General features: G+C 41.8%; 1 protein-coding gene across 4 annotated transcripts in view; it reads right to left on the bottom strand.

The window, feature by feature from the left end:
* Positions 1-868: 868 nt before the first annotated feature.
* LOC126415681 (zinc finger protein 454-like) overlaps positions 869-23,069 on the bottom strand; it is a 52,741-nt gene continuing 30,540 nt past the window's right edge. For all 4 annotated transcript variants that reach the window (XM_050083449.1, XM_050083450.1, XM_050083447.1 and 1 more), the window contains 2 exons: positions 19,198-19,335; positions 869-2,076 (listed from right to left, as the gene is read on the bottom strand). In XM_050083449.1, the coding sequence (XP_049939406.1) occupies positions 880-2,076; positions 19,198-19,335 (1,335 nt within the window). In that variant the 3' untranslated portion in view covers positions 869-879. The remainder of the gene's footprint in view (positions 2,077-19,197; positions 19,336-23,069) is intronic.

Genomic DNA, 23,069 nt, shown 5'->3' with positions numbered 1-23,069 from the left:
ACAGGTAGCAAAACAAGTTTTAAATCTAACTGAAAATCATTTCTCCTGGACAACTCCTCCTGTTCCATGGACAAATTTCTATTTAAAAAACCAGTAGCCTGTAAAAACAAGTTCATTTATGTTAACACTAATCATGTATGCACATTCTGGAATCTGACTCATCCCACATCATTTCAATAAAAGAATTGTTAAAAAGAACTATGGAACATGTAACTAGCTGACCAACTAAAAAAGAATGCAGCACGTTTTGTGCTGTGAAAGAGTTCATAAGAGGAACTAAGCATTGCATTTTCAGTCACAAATTGGCATAACAAGGAGATGCCTCTAGAAAAATTTAATACATGTAGATTCTGTCTGTTGGTTCCATGTTAATTTAGAATCTACATATACACCATGCAACTTAAGAGACATACAATCAGTGTTAGAATTACATAAACTAAAGAAACTGTTTTCAGTTTTATTCTGATTTACCGCTAATTCACTATCTTTAAACAAGATACTGGAAATTCTGAGACTTGTTTTGCTTGTTCCTTTAGGTCCTCTATACAATTTCCAGTTGCAAGGTATGAGACATTGTCAGTGTGAGAACAGATTTGCGTGGCATACTAGGCAGGTCACTCTCATAAATTATAAACAATAGGGGTACAAGCACAGAACCTTGAAACAAACCCCTTGAAATATTTGATAATCCAGAGTTCTTATTATTAAAATGTGCCTTCTGCTTTTTATTGACATGAGTTCTAAATCTCGAATGCCCTAGCTTCATAATTTATCTACTATAATTTGATGGCTCACAAAGTCAAATTACTTGCTCAGATTAATCAACAGGATAATACTAAGCACTAAATTTGCTACTGAAATAACAGTCTTTAAGCTTCATCAAGATTTTATTTCAAAATGTCGTTTAAGGTGTCTTTTCAAAGATGATTGGTCTGTAAATGTTTTTGGACAAAGGTTACAACTAAATGTTTTTCCTGTGTGAGACATCAAATGTCTTGAAAGGCCAGACTGGTGGCGGAAAGATTTTTCACAAAATGGACATTTGTACTGAAAGGTCGTGATATCATTTCCAGACAAATGTTGCCTTGAATGTACTTTAAGACTTTCTTTTTGAGTAAATTTCTTTCCACATGCGTTGCACTGGAATGGTTTTTCACCAGTATGAATCATCATATGCCGGTTAAGGATAGCAGTCTGTGAAAAACTCTTTGAACAGTATTTACAGGAAAATGGCCGTTCACCAGTATGTGTTCTCTCGTGTCGCTTGAAATTTGTTTGATTAGGGCACCATTTTTCACATATTCCACAGACAAATCCTCTTTGCTGATTGTGAACAGAAGTGTGTCGCTTCAGGTCTAGTCTCTTGCTGAACCTCTTGGGACATTTATCACATTTGAAAATCAGTTTGTAATCAGAAACAGTCCTGCACTGAACCACTCCAGATGAACCACAGTTCACATTTCCCAACTCCTTCATGTCAAGATGTGCTTTGCTGCCGTCCAAACGTTCTGCTGTAATTTCTTCATTTTTCAGTGTTGGAGAAAATATGAATGGCTGATTTCCTGTATATGAAGGATTTGAATTCTGACAATTTTCAGGTAGTTGTAATGAATTTTGAGTATTTTTTTCACTCTTTACCTGAGAATGGATATCACCTGTGCTTGCCACAACAGAATGAACTTCGCTACAAGACAAATTTTCCATTTCCTTCAAACTGTCATCCGATTGTTGTTTTTCACCAGCTTCTAATTCGCATTCTGATGTAGTAGTATCTACCTGTGATGAATTACACAATGATTTATGTACATTTGGAATAAGCAAATCACTCAAATCACAGACTGGGTTAGAACTTGATTTACAATCTATTGTTGTGGAATCTGACAATGTTGGACAGAGGCTTTTATTAATAGGAAATATATCCGAAGAAATCAACTCAGAATTACTGTGATTTGGAGAGCCGCAGACAAATAATGTGGTCGATTTTTCTGTTGTTTCTGTTGCCATAATTTGAAGGTTAAAAAGGTTGCTCTTGACACTGACGAAGTCAGTTTCATGAAATTCTTGTTGATTTGTTTCCTGGAAAGACAAAAAGTATTATCTGTAACAAAATTTACTTTAGATGCTTATTAAGTAAAAATTACATGAAAAAAATTCCTTTTTGGAGCACATAAATACACATGACGTGTTACTACAGTTCATCTTGTAAAATAAAGATTGTTCACCCCCAGTGCAGGTAATTTACAGTAAACATATTCAGAGAATACTCACAGCATTATTATTTGATGTGATATTGCACATAATGTTGCTCATAATTAAAAATTCTGGTGAAGTGCACATAAAGATACTTTACAATAAAATTTCTCATCATTGTCCACACAAATTTATGAAGAATAGCTTCCTAGAAATGGACTGCATCATAGTGTGCAAAGGTTGAAAGAACTGTTAAAATTATACTACAAACATGTGTCTGGACATGCGACGTTGCCATGGTAAATGTTGCTGACAAATGAAAGTTTCTCTCACCACATGTCGTGTGTTCCTTGTGTGTCGCAGACAGTGTAATTGATGCAGTGTACTGTAAGCAGCAGAATGGCCCAGTATTCGTGTCAGGATCAGGCCAAGATGGTGTTTATGTACAGCCAAGCACCTCAAAACAGTTGAGAGGCAGCACACCAACTACATCACACAACATTTCTGGGTGTTTGTGTGAGCATGGGTACTTTCAGACAGATGAACATGCAGGGAGGTGGCAGATTGTGTGTACACGAGATTTGGAGGACCGGATTCCACAGGATTTTGAAATGAACACTCATACAAGCTCCATGCAAGTGGCGCACCAACACGATGTAAGCCAAAGTACAATTATGTGCATGACAACCACTACTATCCCTATCATCTTCAATGAGTGCAAGGATTACCAGCAGAGGATTCCCCTCTATGGAAAACATTTTGTTGGTTTTTGCACCAGACCATCACAATTATGGGATTTCTGTCATCTGTGCTCTTTATCGATGGACCAACATTTATCAGAACTGGTATTATCAATCGGCATAATCGTCATCTGTGGGCTACAGACACAGCACATGTCAGAGGAACTTTCATTCGTCAGTTCAATCTACCGGGGCAATGATGTATTTCTGTACATGTTCATAGGACCTTTTTTCCTCCATTTTCAGGAATCTTTCCCTGCTGTTTGTTGGTTTGGTTGGTTGGTTTGATTTTTAAAGGGACCAAACTGTGTGGTCATCGGTCCCTTGTTCCATTGAAACAAGTCCATGGGATAAAACGGAAAACCAACAGTACACACCACAGGAATTCTAGAAACATGAAGCTGAACACACTGGGGACAACAGAAGACAAAAAATGCACAGAGACACAAGAAACAGGCAGAAGAGCTTAAAACAGGAGAGCAGATGACCTAGGCTGGCGGATCACGAGGATAAAAAAGGTTGAGCCAGCCACTCTGCAACATATTAAAATCTCTAACCTAAAAGTACTAGAGTAGAAAGCACAGGGAGACAAGGGACAGGAACTAAAACTTAAACCAAAGAATAAAAACCAGAGTCATGCAGAAAATGTAAAACGAAGTTAGCCGTGGAGGCATCGTCTCCTAAAATTGAAGGAAGTGTGTGAGGACGATTAAAATTCTGTCGCAGAACGGCGAGATGTGGACAGGCCAACAAAATGTGGACCACTATCAGACTGGAACCGCAGTGACAACATGGTGGGGCCTCACGCTGGAGATGATAGCCATGCGTCAGCCAAGTGTGACCAATGCAAAGGTGGCAGAGGGCCACAGAGCCCCTGTGAGAAGCCCGCAGAGAAGACTTCCCTTGCCCGGAGTTTAGTGGGTGTAACTAAGTTGTGCCATTCAGCATCCCAAATCCTAAAACTTTGTGGCATAACACCAATCAGAGGTCAGGTTTGGGTATACCAATCTCCACTGGCGGCTTACGAGTGGCCTGTTTGGCCACCCTGTGAACGAGCTCATTTCCTGGAATTCCGACATGCCCTAGGGTCCATACAAAGACCACTGAATGACCAGACCATTCGAGGGCATAAACCGACTCCTGGATAGTTGCTACCAGAGGATGGCATGGGTAGTACTGATTAATGGCCTGTAAACCACTTAACAAATCACTGCAAACCAGGTAGGACACACCAGGGCAGGAACAAATATGCTCAAGGGCATGAGAAATGGCCACCAGCTCAGCAGTGAAGACACTGCACCCATCCGCTGTTCGACAGGTGCCGAGTGAGCATAGGCAAAGCCTATGCGACCATCAACCAGCGAGACGTCGGTATAGATGACTTCAGAACCCTGGGACGCGTCAAGTATCGATAGGAAGTGACTGCGGAGTGCCTCAGGAGGAACAGAGTCCTTATGGAAACGAGATAGGTCCAGCCGTAGTTTCGGCCGAGCATACACCATGGAGGCGAATGTTTATGGACTCGTATGAGACGCTGAAAGGAAAGGACTCAAGCTCAGACAATAGGGAGCAGACATGTACAGCGAACATTATCCCTGACTGAGGTTGCCGTTCTGGGACAGGAACCACCATGTTTGCGAATAAAAGATGCTGAGGAGAACTATGGACGTGCGCTGCACAGTTGGCAGCTCCTGATGTGCAATGGAGGGACTCCAGCCTCCACTAGTCGACTGGCCACTGGACTCGTTTGAAAAGCGCCCGTCGCTAGACGAACCCTGCAGTGGTGCACAGGATTATGCAACTTCAATGCTGAGGGCACTAATGAACCATACACTACACTCCCATAGTCAAGTTGTGACTGAACTAGGGCTTTGTACAGCCACAGCAACGTAGAGCGTTAAGATGCCGCCAGCACTTCAGCTTAAGCTGACGAATGTGGGGGAGCCATGTTAGCAGGGCGTTGAAAACCAGTCCTAAAAAAGCGATACATTTCGACTAACCCTAGTGGATGGCCATCAAGAAAAAGTGCAGGGTCAGGATGGACTGTCCATCGCTGACAGAAGAGCAGAAAGTAGGTCTTGTTGGATGAGAAGTGAAACCGATGGGATAGAGCCCATGACTGCGCAGTCCAAATGGCTCCCTGCAGTTGGTGTTCAGCAACACCAATGGTTGATGAACTGAACTAAAGGCAGAAATCATCAGCATATAAGGAGGGCAACACTGACACCCCTACAGCTGCTGCTAGGCCATTTATAGCGACTAAGAACTGTGGAATGCTCAATACAGAGCCCTGAGGACCCCATTCTCTTGGATATGGGAGGAGCTAAAGGAGCCTCTGACTTGAACATGGAAGGTATGGAGGGAGAGAAAGTTCCGTATAAAAATCGGTAATGAGCCACGGAGGCTCCACTCATGCAGCATGGCAAGGATGTGGTTGCACCAGGTCATGTTGTAGGTCCTCCGTAAATCAAAAAAAGCTACCAGATGTTGGCGTCTGGAAAAAGCTGTTCAGATGGCAGACTCAAGGCACACCAAATTATCCGTCGTTGAGCAGCCTTGACAGAAACCACCCTGGGATGGACCCAGAAGGCCCCGAGACTCCAGGAGCCAACACAAACTCCAGCTCGCCATTCGTTCAAGTAATTTGCAGAGAACGTTGGTGAGGCTAATGGAGTGGTAGCTGTCCACCACTGCAGGGTCCTTCTCAGGTTTCAACACTGGGACAACAACGCTGTCTTGCCACTGGGATGGGAACACTCCCTTGCCCCACATGCGAGTCAAGATAGACAGAATATGATGCAGTGAGGCCGCAGACAGATGTTTGAGAAATTGGGAGTGAAATCAGTTAGGGCCTGGAGCTGTGTCAGAGCAATGGGCAAGGGCACTGAGGAATTCCCACTCAGTAAAAGGAGCATTGTACGGCTCAAGCAGGCGCAATGTAAAAGACAAACGCTGTCGTTCTGCTCGCTCTTTCAAGGAATGAAAAGCCGGTTGATAGTTTGCAGATGCAGAACTCCGAGCAAAATACTCAGCAAAATCCTCGGTGATGTCACCTGAGTTGATGCACACTGCCCCATTTACTGAAATCCCAGCACCCCCAGCTGGATTGGGTAACCATAAAGGCGGTGAATCTGAGTCCACACCTGGGAGGCAGGGGTATGAGAACCAATGGAGACAACGTATCTTTCCTAGCACTCTTGCTTCCGTCTTTGTGTCAGGTGGTGGGCATGGGCACGGAGCTGCTTAAAAAGAATGAGAGTCTCCAACGATGGATGCCGCTTACGTCAATGGAGGGCCCGCCTACGCTCTTTGATGGCCTCAGAGATTTCTGGCGACCACCATGGCACAGTTTTATGCCGAGGCCTCCCGGAAGAAAGAGGAATCGCACGTTCTGCACTCGATACGATCAACGCAGTGACCTGCTCGACCATCACATTAATAGCGCCATGTGCAGGAGTGTCAACAGTGACAGCAGATGTGAAAGCCAGCCAATCGGTCCTATTAAGGGCCCATAGCAGCAGACGTCCAAAAGTGTGACACCCGGGTACTGACAGGAAGATCAGAAAGTGGTCACTTTCACACAAGTCGTCATGAACCCTCCAGTGGACAGATGGTGATAGTCCTGGGCTGCAAAGCCATAGGTCAATGGCCAAATAAGTGCCTGGACCTCACTGAGATGGGGTCTTCTGTAATTTAAGAGGCAGAGGTCGAGCTGAGAGAGGAGATTCTTGACATCTCTACCCCGGCCAGTAATCGTGGTGCCACCCCACGAGGGGTTATGGGCGTTGAATTCACCCAAAAGTAGGAATGGTGGGGGGAGTTGGGAGATCAGAGCAGCCAATTCATTAGGAGGTACTTCACCATCTGGAGGAAGGTAGACATTGCAGATGGTAAAATCCAAGGTCGTCCTTATCCTCACAGCAACAGACTCTAAAGCTATATGAACAGAAAGTGATTCAGAATATACAGAGGTAAGGACATACAGACATACGCCACCTGATGCCCTGGTACAGTCAGTCTGGTTTTTATTAAACCCCAATAGCAACGAAGGGCAGGGGTCCACACTGCTGGGAACTATGTTTCTTGGAGGGCAATACAGAGAGCAGGTGTTGAGCTTAAAATCTGTCTTAGTTCAGCCAAGTGGTGAAAAAAACTGCTGAAATTCCAATGTAAGATGATGCCGAAATTCCAATGTCAGATGATGTCATCATTAGGCTGGAAAGGCATGAAGTGCTCAAGGAGGCAGGTTACGCCTCAGGGTCACCTGCTGCCACCGATTGAGTACATGTGAGAGCGCCATCCTTAGACTTTCGTTCCTCCCATGGTGTGGTCAGGGAGGGGAATGATTTGGGGTCATACGTGTTTGCATTAAATTGAGCCCTATAAACGCTTAGAGACTGCTGGCAGCCGGCCACCAGCATCTGATGTACCACGTTTCATTGTGGGTCGTTCGCCCTGATGCCACCCACTCCGAACAAGGGCCCTCCCCACGGGCACCACACAGCCTCAGGATGGGCCACCTGGCAGGATGGCCATTGCCTGGAGTCCCGATGCCCCAGGGAGATAGGCATCTACTCCTTGGCAGAATTGGGGAGTTAATGGCGCAGGCATCAGCAGAGTGATCCCTGTGTTGTCAGGGGGCTACAACCAACAGGGTATATGGTGGCCCCACCACAACGGACTGGCTACTGTGCTGGATATTAGGTGCAAGGAAGTCCATGGTCATCATCTCGGCAGAAAGTGACACTGCATAGTGCATGGTGGAAATCGCACCCAGGAATGTATCCTTGACCAAGAGATGGAGAACGAGCGGGACTGCAATGCGACACCGAGAAAGCAAGGTAAAGATCTCAATGCATGATGGACACAATGCACCATGTAAGGCACCCTTCCCCAATTGGCTCGCTCTTCAGAAAAATTTTGAAATATGGAGGTCAAACCCAAGAGGGGACCATCGCATAAAGGCCGAAAACTGAGAGACTCCTTTTAGTCGCCTCTTACGACAGGCAGGAATACCGCAGGCCTATTTTAACCCCCGAACCCACAGGGGTATGCAGTTTGTCTGTTTTATTAATGTTCACACTGTGTAGTAGCAGATAGATATCCATACATGACTGCACTTCTAGTATTTGCTAATTTTTTGAACAGATTACACACTGGAAAAATGCAACATATACTTCTCACCACCAAACAATAAGACTTCATAGGGAAGGTCTTGACATATTCATGAAGACTATTCCTTGAAATCATTGGATGAATTAGATTTTTACTGATTTTGAACACATATTTTAATTTTAATACATGCAAGTAATACAGTGCAGTATTTATTCAGTTACAGCTGGTTGGTTACATCTTACAGAAAATAAACTTGATGAGGAGAGTAATTTTTTTCTTCTTAGATTTCAACCCCATAATCTTCAAGTGTACCTCGAACCACGTGGTAGAAGCAAACACAGCATTTGCTGGGCCTGGAAAGCTCTTTAAGAGGTTTTTAAAGATGTTTATGCATGCAAATTATTATTTAGTTTATTTTCCTGTAACATTAGTTACACAACTTTCAAATATAGAGAAAACATTAAAATTACAAGGAGACAGTATGGCTGACCAGAACTCATCTCGAGAAGGTGTAATTCTAGTACTGTCAATAGACACAAAAAAATACATGGCTAGCCATTCAATTTGAAACACCATGAAGGCGTCATGCAACAAAATCAAATTGGTGTTTCAGTATACGAACTATTAACATTTCAGTACAATTGCACAAAGTAGGTGCAAGTGAATACTGTCCATGTTCACTATACAAGGAATGATCATGCAACGAGTTTCTGTTCAGAAATGAAAGAGAACCGTCTTCCAGCATATGGAATGTGACTGTGACAGTATCATGGTCTATAGATGGGTTCAGGAGGACTGTACTCAACAACAAGCAGAATATCAATGGCCCAGGCACTAGCACTTAGAAGGACAGACATACTGTCTAGTAATGCAGGATTGTACAACCGTGTCATGTGACACAAATGAGGAAATGGGCTTGTTTACAGGAAGACAAAGGTTCACATAGGTAGAGCTACTACATTTGGAGGTTCACAGACTATCAGCACAGTGACTGTTGTCGAGGCAGCAAAGAGACGCACACTGATAGTGGCGGGTCAATGACACTAGACACAGGACTGGCACTGTGTCAACCTTTTAGATGTCTCAGTTCTGTGTACATCACCAAACTGGACATATTCATATATGTTTGCTCTGAGGAAAACAATGCCAGGATGCATTCACATTATCATACAGGTTGAGGACCTGGTGTGATGATATGAGGTGCCTTTGCACACAAAATATGTTCACCTCTGGAGGGACGCTGGCGCAGTACTACGGCACCAAGAGGGTGTTCGGGCACAGCACGTTATTTGCACAGCTTGGGACAAGACCATTGATCTGTCAATTGTTAATTAACGAATTTAAGTTTGTGAGTAATGGATTAACTTTTATGTTAATTTTATAAAATACTGACAGGCTATCTCGCTTTTATTAAAATTCTCTGAGTACATTAATTGTTAATTATGTACTGCCATTTATGACACAAATGGCACCGCGCTATCCACAGACATCATATTCCGAAAAATCTGTGGTCATGTAGGTGTGGGGCTGCACTGGGATGTGTGCGATTGATGTAAACAATCAAGTGTGAGCAAGAATAGGTAGGTGTTTGCTGTTTATTGTTGTTTGTTTACTGAATTCATGTTAAGCATGATTTTTCATTAGTTGATTGACGGTGGAAATTAAATCATGGAATCAGATTCTAGCTCTACAACTGAAGACAATCCGTGGGACAACAGTCAAATAGAAGTAGTAAGACAAGAATGGAAGAAGCTTCGAGGCATAGAGCTGGGGAGGAAGAGTTACTTTGAGTGGGGCATTGGCAGAAGCAGCAACAATGAATACAGAGAGGAAGATTTTTAAGCCTGTCACTCAGCGTAAAGAATAGAGTATTAGTAACACATCAGTAACAAATGAAGCCCACAGTATCGTCAAAATGTGGCTGGACATGAAATCAAAAGACTTATTCAGTGATGTAATATTTCTTGGGGAACAGGTTTTAGTAAATGTATTTGTTAAGTTCAACACCCTATACCTTCGAATGCTGCAGGTGAATAACTGTTTACTATGGGCAAAGACGTTTTGTCTCCTAAACGAGCCTCGCTCTAGGAGGAAAACTTAAACATGTTGATGCTCATGACGGGAAATACGCAAGTTATGTCAGATGACATCTGATTCTCCTGTGATTTAAAATTAGACAAGTAAATAATTATAAAACTAAATAATTAAACTTTTTTATTTACCATTGATGACCTACCTAAACTTACTCAAACAAAGCATTTTTATTTAAGCAACCATGTTTGATTCACTTGCTAATAAAGTTTACTATAATGAATTAATAACTTACAATTAATTTCCGATAAGTCTCCTGTAAAGCAACTCTTTAACATTTTCAAAATTAACTTTTTTAGTAATGGATTAACAATTAACAAAGTTTCTTTTTGATTAATGTTAGCCGGCTATTGTTATTTTGACAGCAGGCATTACATTCTACATCTACATTTACATCCATACTCCGCAAGCCACCTGACGGCATGTGGTGGAAGGTACCTTGAGCACCTACATTGGTCTTCCCTTCCATTCCAGTCTCGTATTGTTCGTGGAAAGAAAGATTGTCGGTACGCCTCTGTGTGGGTTCTAATCTCTCTGATTTTATCCTCATGGTCTCTTCGTGAGATATACGTAGGAGGGAGCAATATACTGCTTGACTCCTCAGTGAAGGTACGTTCTCGAAACTTCAACAAAAGCCCGTACCGAGCTACTGAGCGTCTCTCTTGCAGAGTCTTCCACTGGAGTTTATCTACCACCTCCATAACACTTTCACGATTACTAAATGATCCTGTAACAAAGCGCGCTGCTCTCCGTTGGATCTTCTCTATCTCTTCTATCAACCCTATCTGGTACGGATCCCACACTGGTGAGCAATATTCAAGCAGTGGGCGAACAAGTGAACTGTAACCTATTTCCTTTGTTTTCGAATTGCATTTCCTTAGGATTCTTCCAATGAATCTCAGTCTGGCATCTGCTTTACCAACGATCAAGTTTATATGATCATTCCATTTTAAATCACTCCTAATGCGTACTACCAGATAATTTATGGAATTAACTGCTTCCAGTTGCTGACCTGCTATATTGTAGCTAAATGATAAGGGATCTTTCTTTCTATGTATTCGCAGCACATTACACTTGTCTACATTGGGATTCAATTGTCATTCCCTGCACCATGCGTCAATTCGCTGCAGATCCTCCTGCATTTCAGTACAATTTTCCATTGTTACAACCTCTCGGTATACCACAGCATCATCCACAAAAAGTCTCAGTGAACTTCCGATGTTATCCACAGAGTCATTTATGTATATTGTGAATAGCAACAGTCCTACGACACTCCCCTGTGGCACACCTGAAATCACTCTTACTTTGGAAGACTTCTCTCCATTGAGAATGACATGCTGCATTCTGTTATCTAGGAACTCTTCAATCCAATCACACAATTGGTCTGATAGTCCATATGCTCTTACTTTGTTCATTAAATGATTGTGGGGAACTGTATCAAACACCTTGCAGAAGTCAAGAAACACGGCATCTACCTGCGAACCGGTGTGTATGGCCCTCTGAGTCTCGGGGACGAATAGCACGAGCAGGGTTTCACACGATCGTCTTTTTCGAAACACACGCTGATTCCTACAGAGTAGATTTCTAGTCTCCAGAAATGTCATTATACTCGAACATAATACGTGTTCCAAAATTCTACAACTGATCGACGTTAGAGATATAGGTCTATAGTCCCGCACATCTGTTCGATGTCCCTTCCTGAAAACGGGGATGACCTGTGCCCTTTTCCAATCCTTTGGAATGCTACGCTCTTCTAGAGACCTATGGTACACCACTGCAAGAAGGGGAGCAAGTTCCTTCGCGTGCTCTGTGTAAAATCGAACTGGTATCCCATTAGGTTCAGCAGCCTTTCCTCTTTTGAGCTATTTTAATTGTTTCTCTATCCCTCTGTCATCTATTTCGATATCTACCATTTTGTCATCTGTGCGACAATGTAGAGATGGAACTACAGTGCAGTCTTCCTCTGTGAAACAGCTTTGCAAAAAGACATTTAGTATTTCGGCCTTTAGTCTGTCATCCTCTGTTTCAATACCATTTTGGTCACAGAGTGTTTGGACATTTTGTTTTGATCCACCTACCGCTAAAGTCAGTAAATAGAACTTTACTTTCGAATTCATTGAACGTCTCTCGCATAGCCCTCCTCACACTACATTTCGCTTTGCGTAATTTTTGTTTGTCTGCAAGGCTTTGGCCATATTTATGTTTGCTGTGAAGTTCTCTTTGCTTCCGCAGCAGTTTTCTAACTTGGTTGTTGTACCACGGTGGCTCTTTTCCATCTCTTACGATCTTGCTTCACATGTACTCATCTAATGCATATTTTACGATGGTTTTGAACTTTGTCCACTGATCCTCAACACTATCTGTACTTGAGACAAAAATTTTGTGTTGAGCCGCCAAGTAGTCTGAAATCTGCTTTTTGTCACTTTCGCTAAACAGAAAAATCTTCCTACCTTTTTTAATATTTCTATTGACGGCTGAAATCATCGATGCAGTAACCGCTTTATGATCACAGAGTCCCTGTTCTGCATTAACTGTTTCAAATAGTTCGGATCTGTTTGTCGCCAGAAGGTCTAATATGTTATCGCCACGAGTCGGTTCTCTGTTTAACTGCTCAAGGTAGTTTTCAGATAAAGCACTTAAAAAAATTTCACTGAATTCTTTGTCCCTGCCACCCATTATAAACGTTTGAGTCTCCCAGTCTATATCCGGCAAATTAAAATCTCCACCCAGAACTATAACATGGTGGGGAAATCTACTCGAAATATTTTCCAAATTTTCCTTCAGGTGCTCTGCCACAACAGCTGCTGAGCCAGGGGGCCTATAGAGACATCCAATTACCATGTTTGAGCCTGCTTTAACCGTGACCTTCACCCAAATTATTTCGTATTTCGGATTTCCGTCAATTTCCTTCGATACTACTGAACTTTTTATCGCTATAAACACACCTCCCTCTTCACTATCCAGCCTGTCTTCCTACAAATTCACTGGGGAGGCTGTGCTTTATCTTCATGGTCCCCCAGACATTATCTTTCAATGACATAATGCAAGATAGTTTGTTGCTGGTACTGTCCTGACCTAGCTTGATACAACTGCTACCCTGCCAGCATGTTCTGCAAATTGCTCAACAACTGAAATCATCTGGTCTTCGATTGCTGAGAGACTAGCTTGCCACTACAACTGATGAATTTTGTATAGAGTTGGAAGCATTGCCATCCAATCTCAGTTCAACTTGATGCCTCACCAGATTAGAAGCACCCCTTGCTGCAAGAGGCTGCAACTGTGTCTAAAACATTTTGCCCCTCTTCTACCTCCAAAACAGCTGCAAATTTAATCATGTATTCTTCTTACTATACTATGTACACACAATAAGTAAAATTTTGTTATTTTCTAACATTCCTGGTGTTGCAATTTTAATGGCTAGCTATGTAGTAAAAAAATCTATTCCATGCTTTTGGAAGTGTTCCTTCATCAACAAGGAAAGACAGATAGGTTTCAGAAGGTTGCGGAGGGATATGTCGCTCATGCAGGAGGAGAGTTTATACATCCAATGAGTGCATTTCATGATCTGGTGACCCACATCATGAATGTATCATAATATATGGAATGTGTCAGTTTTAAAAGTTCACTGTGGTTACAATCATGGAGTTATGTAAATAGTAACAACCAAACTCATATTAAAGTGCATACTCATGTTACAGTGCCTACAACTATATTCTATAACAGAAATATAAGTGTTACAGAAAATAATAAGACCAGGAAATTAATCTGCTACAGAAAAATAAGCATGTTTACAATAACAAATAAAATGTACACAATTAAGGCTTTGGGAATGTATCTGAGTGTGGATTCAGGAATTATTCTGTGATGTAAAGTGGCCCTTGCTATAGGAACTGACTTACTTAAGGTTGAAAAAAAAAAATCATGGCTGTGATATACACTATTACATTTAAAAATGGGCTTTTTTTCTTAAAAAAAAAATACGTTGTTGAGAATATCTATGGTGTAATGCATGCGAGTATTTCAAGTTCCTTGAAAGGATTTCTGTATGTGGCTCTCGGGTGGACACCACTGATGATTCTTATGGCTCTTATCTGTGCATATATTGTAGAACTTTTCTAGCCAGTGGCTGATTTCTCCAAAATATGTTTCCATATGCCATAACAGCATGAAAATAACCATAATAAGCTAGCATAATAGATTCCACACTTCTGTAAGAGAAAACATTAGAAAAGACAGTATTTTGCACAGATCATCCACAATGTCATTTAGTTGGCTATCAATATGTAGGACCAGATATTTTGAAATATCCACCATAGCTATTTGCTGGTCACCTAGTTTTTCTCCTATTTCTCCATATTTAGAGACTATATGAAACTGAATAAAATTTGTTTTGCTGTAATTAACGGGAAGCCCATTTCTGTTAAACCAGTTTACAGCATCCCTAAAAATGCTGTTAACAGACCACTTTTTCCTCCAAAATTCAGAACAGAATGTGTATCTATTGGCAGTACTTGGAATTTTGTCTCCTGAAAATAAGTTCTTGTAAGTAATTCTGTCTACTTGTAATTTTCCATATTTCTTACGTGACTTTTTCCTTTTAATATAATTAAATAAAGGTTATAAACTTCTATTTTTCTGAAACGCAGAAGAGAAGAATTGGATGGTGAAGGATGGACAGGAGAGTAGGTCACTCATAATATGGGCTAACAGTGTGCAATTGTTTGAACTGAATGTTTCATGTTACACTAGTACAAAGACTTTACTATTTTATTAACTGGTCAAAAGACTTAGCTCAGAATATTTTGCCTTGTGCATAACTAACACACAAATGTCTCCCAAAAAGTACCAATACTCACCACATATATCTTCCATCTTGTACGCTTCATGAATAAAAACTGTTTAATGACCTCTCATATGATGCCAAAAGTCTTACTGGTACAACACCACAGTTTAAGAGACAATAGTTGTGGTGTCACCGCCAGACACCACACTTGCTAGGTGGTAGCTTTAAATCGGCCGCGGTCCATTAGTACATGTTGGACCCGTGTGTCGCCACTGTCAGTGATCGCAGACCGAGCGCCACCAGACGGCAGGTCTCGAGAGACTTACTAGCACTCGCCCCAGTTGTACGGACGACTTTGTTAGCGACTACACTGACTAAGCCTTTCTCTCATTTGCCGAGAGATAGTTAGAATAGCCTTCAGCTAAGTTAATGGCTACGACCTAGCAAGGCGCCATTAACCATTTCTAGAGAGAGTCTCACTTGTATCATCAAGAACGCTGTATACAAATGATGGATTAAAGTTAAGTATTCCAGAAGCTACGTACTTTTCTTTATAGCATTCATTACGTATCCTGTTTCAGACCTCACGCCATCCTGCGTGAGCTTATAGCGTGCATTTCGGTCTCCTCAAGACACACTGTGTCGGCACTTCTGTCGACACATCAATAGTAGAAATGCCTTCTCAAAAAATATCTTTTTCCAGCAGATGAATTTTTTATATAAGTGAGGAAGGGAAGGTTTATCTTGCGTTACAACAGTGGAATACTGATACAAATATTATATCAAAGCTTCAATTTCTTGCAAAATAATACATACCAAATAATTTACAAGACCTGGGTGTGGGCTTGGCACCTTAAGGCAAATCCAAAGGTCATAGGTCAGATTACCTGTCAGACCTAGGATTTTTTCTGTTGACTATCACTTTTTAATCTCTAGCAGTGGTACATTAAAGTGAAAAAATGACATTTTATAATGGTTAAGGATGCACATTACACTGAATTGCCCCAATAACTGACTAAAAAAGTCAATTCAAAGGTCAGAGGAGGGCAACAGCATATCACTTTCAACACAAATGTATTTAATAAAAATTCTGGGTTGAGGGCAGATTTATTTTATGTTTAGTTGTGAGATCTACAGTAATTATTGCAATGACTTAATTTATAGTAATTAACTGACTGCAATTACATCATTTCAGATATATAAATGTACATTTAATATATAAATATACAAACCATGTAGTTACTTAAAGGTTTCTGTTGCACGTCATTGTAATTACACCACAAAAACATGACTAATTCCATATTCTAGTAATTCATTTGCTGGCTGGATCAGGTGAATGCATATCAAAATTGAAATAAATACAAAATAAAAAAAAAATGGAAATGTTACTGGATTAAAAGCCAAGACAAGTTTCAGTTTTACAAATGACAAATTCTTGATATTTAGATATGAAAGGTAAACTTGAAGGAAATCACACGAGGTACATGAAAGGCAAAACAAGGACAGATACAAAATGAAATAAACCAACAGAAAAAAATGTTCCATAGGAAGGCAGATGCTGGAGAAATAATGGTAATTTATAATGTAAAAAGAACAGGGATGGAAGAAAGGCTATTGAAGATTATGATGGAGAAAACAAGGAGAAAGAGACTGTTACAAATTAATATCATGTTGATGAGGAGACACAAGTAAATTTTGGTAGAAAAGTTTCCATTTCAAGAGTTATCTCAATATCTTATTTTCAGTCTTTCTTCCAACTTTGGTCAGACCAGGCTTGCAAAGAATTTCTTGTATTTCACACAGATAAATACTTGTAAATACAATTTCAGCACAGTAAGAGAATACACCTCTAATCTGACCAGGGCAGCTGAAATAGTTCATAAAACGGTGTCTTACTGAGAAGCAAAACAAAAGTTTAGTATCCGTAAATCACTGACTTGGAGGAAAGTTGAGAAAATTCAGCTGAACAACTATGGTAGGCCTCCAGTATTTAATAAAAAGCAAGAAAAAGAAAACTCTGAGTGCATAGGCATAGCAACAGAGTGAGGTTTTTCACTCACATCTTTTGATGTAAGTTGCATTGCCAAAAGATTTTTGGAGAAAAGTGATGTGAATTCATCTCACTTCAAAAATAATATGCCAGGCAAGAAAAGTATAAAATACTTCAAGGAGAAGTAAAGTCCAATGTTAAAAAGGTGTATGTCTACCAACATAAAACAAGCAAGGTCTTTGGAGTCTCCCAACATGACAGGAAAGTATTTTCGAGAAGTGTCACAGATCCAGAAAGATGAAACCATGATGCTGTAACTGAAAGCCATAGAGAAGAGTTAGGAAAACAAAGAAGAAAGAAAGTAAAATTGAAGACATAGTCTTGCACAGATGTAGAGAGACCTTACAAAGCGTCACTATATGGCAGTTCCTTGGATGGTAAAGGTGATGCTTCGTGATAGAAAACAACACCTCGATGGACCCATGGCTGTGAATGAAAATCAACCACCACATTCAATCTAACTTACTGATTTCATACTTGGTGGATTTCTTTATTTACCATAGGTGGCACTGCCTTATTGCAGCACTGTCTGTACAGGTGGGAGAGTTTGTGAGTTCTCATGAAGCAGTGATCTATACCAGCGGCATCATAGCTACTGGTTGGTCTAACCTATTCAGGCATGTGGACAACCCAGTGGCACAACATGCAGCAGAGCACAACATGCGAGATTTCAATGGCTGCTTCACAACCCGTGCCATCTGCATCCTCTCCACCACCACCAGTTTTTATGAGCTGTGCAGATAGGAGCTATACTTACGGCACATACTTCACTGCCATAAATTTCCTGGCCTAAACCTAAGGTAACTCACTGCTACCCCCCTCCCCGCCCCCCCCCCCCCCCGCCTCCTCCGCTAATAATAGTGTGTGTGCGTGTGTGTGTGTGTGTGTGTGTGCGTGCACACACACGCGCACTCACTCACCCACTCTCTCCACCCTCCCCAGTACCCCACCCAATCTGTATCCCCCCCATCAACTAGTTGTCTGCTGTTATATATCACCCTGGTCTATGAAATTGCATGTCCAGCCATACGCCACCTGTCTCCTCTACCTGCACCCCTAGTTAGCCCACAGAAGGCTCACCACTCTCCCATGAGGTGCTAGACACTTCCCAAACCCCCTCCCTGCCTCCCATCTCTCCCCATCCCTCACCTCCCCTCACCTCAACTCACCCCACCCCACCCCACCCCTCACCCCAGTACAGTCCCTGTAGGCCAGGAAAGAGCTGGCAGTTGACTGAGCAAAATGTTAGGAGACAGGATCGTGTGCGAGTGCGCGAGTGTGTGTGTGTGTGTGTGTGTGTGTGTGTGTGTGTGTGTGTGTGAGTGAGCATGCACATGTGTGTGTGCATGTTTTTCCTGCAAACTTCAAAAAGGAAGTGCATACCAAGCGCTAGGCAATCTCTGCACCTTTCGTTTGTGTACCTATCGATGACGCAGAACTTCCATCACACTTTCCACTAACATGTGTTTTGTTATGTGTTTTGTTATTTTTTGTATTAACCAATTCACTATCTTTTTTGTACTTATGCTTGAACAGATAAAAAAATCTACTCGGCTAGTGGCAGCAGGAGAGCACACACATAAACGTATTAAAGTTTGTAAGCTTTTGAAGCCAGCTGCTCCTTCTTCAAGCAGAAGAGTTGAAGGGAAAGTAGGAGGGGTGAAAAGGGCTAGTGAGGTCTAGGAAAAGGGGTAGAGTTCAGAAAAGATGCCTGGAACTACAGGTCAGGGGAGACTTACTGGACAGGATGAGAAGAAAAGAAACATCATTGGTAAGATTAAATTGCAAATCAAATAAATTTATTTCATAATAAACCTTCACTTGCTTAGGTTGTTTCATTTGGAGTTATGTACTCCTATTATTTCCTTTTCTTCGAATAGAATAAAGTGTTCTTGAACAAGATTTTGAAACACTTTGGGCAGATATGACCCATACCTCCTCCTCTACGCTCACCTTCAATATTCCACAAATAGGAGAGTTCTGGTTGTCATTAATGACAAACAACTGAAGCTGTATATTCAGAAGGTCATAATTGTGTACAGTTAGAATCATGGCCGAAATTTCTGCATGGGATCGGTTGCTGGGAATGATATCTTGCAAGTGAGCTTTTTGTTCATAAAATATCAGTTCAGATTGGTGATGTTTCGTTGTCAGCGCTGTACCGAATTTTGACACTGACAGAGCTTCAGAATAATTTTATACTGCTGTCACTGAACATTACAACTTACCGCATCTTTGGCAGCTCTCAGTAGTTTCCTAAGCTTAGTATCTGCTTCTTCACACTTCTGTCTGAATCTGTATGAGCTTTCCAGTTGGTGCATGCAATTGTAACATACTTCTGATGGCATTCCATCTCCTTCAGATACCTTAAAAAATACAGTGCAATGATAATTTAATAAATGGACATAAGTCATACACTTCTTTCAGTACTAAATAACAGCCAAACTTCTGCTTCACACACATTTTATTTAAAATGAACTGGCAAACAGATAATAAAAGTCTTAAAGTTTATCTAGCCTTAAACTCTCCATTTTGAGTATAAGTCCTATTACCCCTACAGAGGAGACGTTGCGTCACAGAAAGACACAACAAAAAGACTGCTATACATGTGAGCTTTCAGCCAAATGGATTTCTTCTATCGTGCTTCACAAGAAATGACTGTATGAAAGAAGTCAGGGGGACAGGAAACCAACTGGAATAGGCGAAGAATATCCATATGTAGCAGAGCAGGATATGTCCAGCTACAGGGATATCGTGGAATGTCATAGGTAGATTCATACCCGAATCAAAATTAAGATATTGGGAGCAGAGAGAGCCACTAGAAGCAGAGAATGAAGAGGTACTGGAAAGAAAGAACATGTAATTAACAAGTCTCTCATGATACTACGGGGTCAAAATAGACCCAGTGAATAAATAAATAATATAATGTTTTAATAACAAGTGGCACATTTTTTAGCTGAGTAGAAATAAAAGAGGAACACAATGAAGTAACAAAATTATGATGAAAAGCTCTTAGGTTACCAACTGGATGGTAGTGTTTAAATATGTTGACATTTCAAATGAATGTCATACTTGTCAACTTTTGACGAAAAAGATCACAAGATGAAGAGGATTATAGCAATTTTTAAAATACCATGGCATTTCAATAGTGCCACATGGATGGAAAACAGAAGTAATTGTGAGGAAAGCCCACATCCACATGTGACAAAATGATGCTCCTCATATTGTGAAGAATGTCACGATATACCAAACTTTGTTTTGCTACACTGTAATACAAGAAATCAACATTGTATTGTGATCTCCGAACATAACACGTAATGTGAATACGTGTTACCACTGTGCCTTTCAAATACTCTTTTGTGAACTTCTTCCTAATGATTTCAAAAGATGTAGAGACGGTATCATTTGTTTGTTATGGTCCATGATCTTACAGTAGCCACACAGAAAAGGCCAAGAAGTACCTTCAGTTTACCAGCAAAAAACAGAATGTTGTTTCTTGTCAGTGTTAAGGTGGAGATACATGACCTGCAGTTTTTTACAGTTAATAGATTCAGAAAAAAACATTATTAGTCAAGATTGCAATTTATAATTTTTATTGATATAAGCCTATTACAGATTGCAATCTTGATAAATAAAAGATTTATGTTAACCCAATAACTGAATAAAATACACTATTTAGTCTCTGGAGCCTAGTGACTAGTTGAATGATAGATGAGGAACTATGGAGTCATGTTTCTGGGTTAGATATTTTCATTTCAATTTCGTGCAGACACTGAAACTGTTCAATAGCATGGATATGCTATTGGAAAGACACCAAATTCATATTTGCGCGTGTGTGCACCCACCCACACAGATGCACGCACCCCACACAGATGCACGCACGCATGCACACACACACACACACACACACACACACACACACACACACACACACCTGTTCAGTTCCTTTGGGCTGACTTGAGGGTTATGTTAGCTGGAATGAGGGAGGGCAGAAAGAATGTGGAGTGCAGGAGACAGACAGAAGGTGTATGGAATAGGAATATGGGAGGGAAATGCAGATGGTGCTTGGCACAGGAAGGCAACACACAGTGAATTCGTGCAGCACATCATGATGTGAAGGAATATACTGAGACGAGGTGGCAGAACAAAGGAGGAGCAGACTGAGGGGGGGGGAGAAGGTATTGGTTGGTGAAGGCTGAAGGAAGTTAGTATCCTGGGGCACGGTAGTGGTTAACTGTGGGGCAGGATCTAGCAGAGACTGAGACCACAAAGATTGTAGGAAAGTAGGGCGTGTTGGGTTGGGAGGACAGCTTCCATGTACATATTTCAGAAAATCTGGTGCTGAGGGGAGGAAGGACACAGAGGGCACAGGTTGACTAGCAGAAAGGAAATATAGCATGACAAACTGCCTATTGGCTTCTGTCTCGGGTTCTTCGGCCGACGTTCCTCTAATGATTTTTCTGACGTTTCGTCAGCACGAGTGGCTGGAATTCTCAAAGCTTCACCCTCCATTGCCGGTGGTGAACTGGAGCCGAGCTCGCGGCTGCAGACTATATGTACCTGGCGCGCCAACGTCCGAGGGCTTCTCCGCGGTCATTTCCGGTGCGGTTCTCCTCTTGCAACCTGCGACGGTCGTTCGCTGCAGTACGGGAAGCCAGGATCCATTTACCTTAAGGCTTTCTTCTTTCTTGTTGAAACTGTTCACGTGTTTTTGTATTTCTACAGCTTCTCTAAACAAGCGCGTGTGATAGTGCTTCTCTACAGTCAGAACTTCTGTGTCGGCGAATTTTATTACGTGGTCGGTCTCATTCAGTGCGTGCTCTGCCACGGCCGATTTCTCCACCTGCCCCAACCTGCAATGTTGCTTATGCTCTTTGATCCTGGTGTTAATGGATCGTCCAGTCATTCCGACATAAACTTTTCCGCATGTGCATGGTATACGGTATATTCCCGACATTGCAAGTGGGTCTCTTTTCTCCTTCGCCGATCTAAGACACTCTTTGATCTTCCTTGTCGGTTTGAAAATTGTCTTTACGCCATGTTTGCGCAATATACGGCCGATTCTGTCCGTCACTCTGGGAATGTATGGCAGAAAGGCCGTACCCGACATTTCTTCTTCTGCTTCCTTACTTCGCCGAGTGTTTGGCTCTGTTACACTTCTAATGTAATTTGTGGAGTACCCATTGCTCCTCAGAACAGTTTCCAGGCGCACCAGGTACATATAGTCTGCGGCCGCGAGCTCGGCTCCAGTTCACCACCGGCAATGGAGTGTGAAGCTTTGACAATGCCAGCCACTCATGCTGGCGAAACGTCAGAAAAAACATTAGATGAACGTCAGCCGAAGAACCCGAGACAGAAGCCAATAGGCAGTTTGTCAACAAGTGGCCACGAAAGCCTTAACAATTTTGAAATATAGCATGTTGTACTCTGCAGTGTGTTTCACCACTGGTGGTCAGCTCTGCTCTTGAACACAGTTCGGCAGCGGCCATTCGAGTGGGCAGCTGGTTAGTGATTTTGCCCACATAGAATGCTGTGCAGAAATTGCAGCAGAGCTGGTAAATGACATAGCTGCTCTCACAGATGGCCTTGTCTCTGATAGGGTAGAATTAGCCTGTGATGAAACTGGAGCAGGGTGTGCTGATGGCTGAATTGTAGAGGTCTTGAACCATGGTACAACCCGAGTGACAAAGAGTCTGGAGTGTGTGGCACAGGGATGGACCACAATGATGTGTGGATTGAGCAGGCAGCAGAACACCATTTTAGGAGGGTTGGGAAGGATTGTGAGTAGGATATTCCTCATCTCCAGGCACATGTGTACAGAGGGGTCCAGAAAAATTGAAACACTCTGATAGTTAATATCTGTGGAACAAAATGTTGCAATTCTGCATGGCAGCTTCGTTGATTGTTTTCTCAACAGATCTTGGCACACGTTTTCCAGCAGACGACAGTTCAGCAATGAATGAAGTAAGATTGTCCTTTAAGCAATGCAAGGCCATACTGAAGTGGTACTGGAAGTGCAAAAACGTGATGGAGATACAACAGCAATGGTGTAATGTGTACAGAACTCAGCAATGGTGCAATGTGTACAGAACTCAGCCAC

This window comes from Schistocerca serialis, chromosome 1 (assembly GCF_023864345.2).
Source record: "Schistocerca serialis cubense isolate TAMUIC-IGC-003099 chromosome 1, iqSchSeri2.2, whole genome shotgun sequence".
NCBI classification, from domain to species: domain Eukaryota; kingdom Metazoa; phylum Arthropoda; class Insecta; order Orthoptera; family Acrididae; genus Schistocerca; species Schistocerca serialis.
The sequence above is the reverse complement of the archived record's forward strand: the minus strand, read 5'-3'. Positions and strand labels throughout refer to the sequence as shown.